This window comes from Phaseolus vulgaris, chromosome 8, assembly GCF_051622355.1.
Source record: "Phaseolus vulgaris cultivar YP4 chromosome 8, ASM5162235v1, whole genome shotgun sequence".
Taxonomy (NCBI): domain Eukaryota; kingdom Viridiplantae; phylum Streptophyta; class Magnoliopsida; order Fabales; family Fabaceae; genus Phaseolus; species Phaseolus vulgaris.
The window spans coordinates 57,521,488-57,525,638 of record NC_143505.1 but is presented as its reverse complement, the minus strand read 5'-3'; the positions used below and the strand labels follow the sequence as shown (position 1 = coordinate 57,525,638).

The 4,151-nt window shown below is 33.8% G+C and overlaps 1 protein-coding gene across 2 annotated transcripts; it reads left to right on the top strand.

Moving 5' to 3' along the window:
• The first annotated feature begins 2,198 nt into the window (after nt 1-2,198).
• LOC137827057 (LOB domain-containing protein 33) lies at nt 2,199-3,645 on the top strand. Of its 2 annotated transcripts, none has more exons than XM_068633265.2 (2): nt 2,199-2,519; nt 2,983-3,644. In XM_068633265.2, the coding sequence occupies exons 1-2, from the start codon at nt 2,241-2,243 to the stop codon at nt 3,367-3,369; spliced, it is 666 nt and encodes a 221-aa protein (XP_068489366.1). In that variant the 5' UTR covers nt 2,199-2,240; the 3' UTR covers nt 3,370-3,644. The 2 variants fall into 2 exon arrangements, with proteins under 2 accessions (XP_068489366.1, XP_090150615.1); XM_090294489.1 differs by having other exon boundaries at nt 2,452-2,763; nt 2,983-3,645.
• The last annotated feature ends 506 nt before the right edge of the window (nt 3,646-4,151 follow it).

Genomic DNA, 4,151 nt, shown 5'->3' with positions numbered 1-4,151 from the left:
AAATTACTTGTATATTATTCTAATTTTATATTTTTATTATTAAATAATTTATGATAAGTATGTAAACATGAATTAGAGATGAAATCAATTCACAGTATATAAATGTGTGCAAACCTTACCTTTAAAATCAGTTGAGTTATGCAGGGAGAGGCTTGTTGCGCAACGACTAGTTTAAAGGTTGGTTTGCATAGGTAACACCATGTTAAGAGTGAAGAAAATAAATGTAGGATTGTTATCCCTTGTGTAAAATACACGTATAGGGATCTTTCTTTATTTATTGATGAAAATAATAACAAAATAATATAAACTATGGGCTAAGCCTGTTACATTCAACAAAAATAATATAATGTTAGGACCTTTAACGGGCAAAGGGCAAGAAAAACCAAGGTAAAGTTGAATGGTAGAAGGGTTGATCAATTGTAAAGTAGAATGGTATAATGTTAAGAGTAGGCGCATTATAATTTATAGCAACACCAAGTTGTTTGGGTTTAAGAATGCTTGGTTCTCTTGTATAAAGGTTGGAAAACCACTTAAGTACTCCCCAATTTATTTATTTGTTTTTGCTGATAAAAAAATGTTAAGTTAAACTTAAAGTTCGAATTCACTTTTTAAAATGATATATGAGTCATCTAGAACCTATGCTAGCGAGAGTTTGTTAGGTCTATTGTATCACCCGCTATTGGACCCCCTATAAATGTCTAGTTTCACGTACAAGTTGGCAGCCTCGATGTGAAGGGATATGTGTCACCTCGGCTAAGGATAAGACAAATTCGTAGTACAATGTACGAGTTGACAGTCTCGATGTGAGATAGATATATTAAAGATTTCATATCTAGAGATAAAATCAACTCGTAGTAGTATGAGAGTAAATGCAAATCTCATCTTAAAAGCCGATTTTACCGATCTTATAAAGTTAAGTTAGAATTAGTCCACTTATTAAGAAAGTGTATTTTTTAAAGTATTATAATTAATAAGATAAAAAAAAATAATCAAATTTTAAAGATTAAAAAGCTCAAATTTAAAAGTACAGAATAAAATCGAATTTATTCTCTAAATTAAAGCCTTATTTTAATTAGTTAATTATTAGACAGAGACTTATAGGTATCTACTAATTAAGAGGATGAGGATGTAACTTACAATAAAGAAGGTCGAAGAGATAACATAGATGATCGATGCATGATAGAGAAAGACAATTTCATCGTTAAACTCGAAAGCTCAAGACAATGCCATCCACCAACTCATACCTCTCCCTTCTCACGCATGTCCATGCCTCAAAGACAAAAAAGTTCACAGTTCTGAAGTGACACAAACCAGAAAGTTATCCAACTCTTACTGCCATTGTCTCCCAACTCCTTCTTCCACCTTTCATCATCAACCTTCTCTCTAGCACATAAATTATTGGATAATTTGTACATGTCTTCTATATTTAACTGCTTAGAAATTGTCTGAAACCAAGAGTGTGAACAAGCAGTGATATCAAATCATGAAATAGTTGCTCTCTTCAAGCAAAAAGTAATAGACACCAAAACAATAGTGAGAGAGGGAGTAAGCTCAACACACCAAAACTGTTTGTGTGTGAGAGAGAGATTGTATTATTCATCTGTTTTCTTGGGTTAGAAAGAGTCAGAAATAAACACCAAAGAAGTAACAGATAACAGTGGGAATAGTCTAACTCACCTCAAACCATAGTCTAAGTGGCCAACAGCTGAACCTGAATTATGGTGGGGATTAAAATATTCACAGAAAGAACAAGTGGCAGATGAATGAATATAAAACTGGAGGAATTAAAGGACCATTAACAATTTCAAGACAAATGGCTGCAATGAGTCATGAATCTATGCTACAAACTAGATTATTAGCTAAAGCGTGCATTATAACTCAAACTCACAAAAACACAAATTGCAGCAACTATACTTTTCTCCCAACCCCAAAAAATGATGATGATTGGATATTCAATAACAGAAGCATTAGGGAAAGAAACTTTACGAAAAAAAGCCCTTTTGAGACATAAAAGAGGAAAAAATTTCCCTAATTGACAAAGACAATGTAGGCCACAAAAGGGACCCAAAAGAGCAACATACTTTAAAGTAAACCAAGTGAGAATGTCCTTTGGACAAGGCAAAAGGAACTGACGCTCCCAGGTGGTGCCTATAAAGGTTCCAATCTTGAGCTCTCCTTAGACAAAATTAGTACAAGTCTTGCACTGCAGAAGTCATTTACATTGTAAAACATTGGAGACAATGACAGGGTTTGGCTCATCATGTGGAGCATGCAAGTTCCTAAGGAGAAAATGCACGAGTGATTGTGTATTTGCTCCTTACTTTTCCTACGACCAAGCTTCAACCCATTTTGCAGCAGTGCATAAGATTTATGGAGCTAGTAACGTCTCCAAGCTATTGTCACATCTTCCAATCCAGAATAGAAGCGATGCTGCCACCACCATATCTTATGAAGCCTTGGCTCGCGTGCATGATCCTATTTATGGCTGTGTTGCTCATATCTATGCATTGCAGCAACAGGTTTCCCATGCTGTGACTCCACCACATGCTTTATCACACCATCATTTAGGAACCCCAATTCCCTACAGTTGGATTTCACGCATTCAGCAATTTGAAACCTTCGGATGAGATTTGATGGCTCATATTTTATCTAGGTAAACTATACCAAAAATCACGCATTACTTCTGAGCCGTCTAATCTTCATTCTAAGGTTTCAAATGCAACGTTTGCATAAATGTGTGGAAAAGTAACTGCTCTGAATCAGGTTCAATAACTTCTAGTTTCTAGTTTAATGGTTATGTCCTAATAGTTTTACACTTTCAACTAATCATAAATCACTATCATATGTTTCTTATCATAGTTATTTTAAAAGTCAACACCTTAGGATTAGATTAATGTGTTTCTTAACATAGTTATTTCAAAAGTGAATAATGTATACATATATAAGTCTTGTGTTTCGTATATAAACTCAAACTCTGTGCAGGTTGTGAACTTGCAAGAGGAGATAGATGCTCTTGGAAGCATAGTGGCAAATTCCACAGTTAGTGTTGTGAATTCTGGCACTGTCGAAGCACCAATGTACTCAGACAACGGAATACCTTATAATATTTTGCAGCATGATGCTACAAGGACACAGTATTTTCAAAATAATCTGGCTAACTTTCTTTCACAAGATGGAAGTGCCACAGTCTGCCAAAGTTTGGACTCACAGATGAATATAGAGCTTCCTAATGCACACGTGGAAGAACCTTCCTTTGGTGATTCCAACTCCAATCCGTTAGAACAGTTCCTATCTGGAATTGACCAAGAGGTCTTCGTGAATCATCCATGGTTCAAGCATAATGCAGACATAAAGGGCTCGGAATATTGAAAAAGCTGCGACTAGACTTTTGTGAACCGTACTTGGCACAATATGATTGCATGAAAATCAACTTTTGTGTGATGTATATTTTACAATATATAACAGGTAAGAGTATCAGATTAATGCTACTCCATCAATCATTTTGGATTAAAAAATATCAGAGTTAAATGGGTAACAAATCAACAGACTGAAAAGTGCAAATCCAGTTGTGAAATTTTGTAACTAAGATGATGATGGGAGAATCATTACTCTGATTGCAGGTATCTGGTTAAGATTATTGCTAAAGAAAAATCATTTTCTTCCCAAAAGCTGGAAACTTAAAAGTAAGTTATTATTTTAAACCATGACTCCAAACAACTAACAGCACATGTCATAATAACTAAACTCTACAGGCATACAATTCTTGTAATTAAATTTAAACTAGAAAAATAATTTTTTTAAGAATTTCAATATTCATAAAAATAAATAAGATAGCCAATAAGATTGTCCCACGTTGACCAGCTCTGCACTTAACTCGTCCCCCATCAAAAAATACAAGCTGATTTTTTTTCCTCAATCACCATAAAAGAATTGAAAAGAATTATAAATACAAATCTTAATGAAATTTCATTAATCATATTATTGAACTGAATTATTGAGTAATTTTTTCAAGAAGTCATACATCCATAAAGTCCTTCAAAATTATAAATAAACAAAACTACTAGAATACTAACATCAAGTTCAGTCAAAATAACACGAATATTTATTGAATTACAATTTGCATTTGTTATACTATAGCTTGGAGGTCTCAC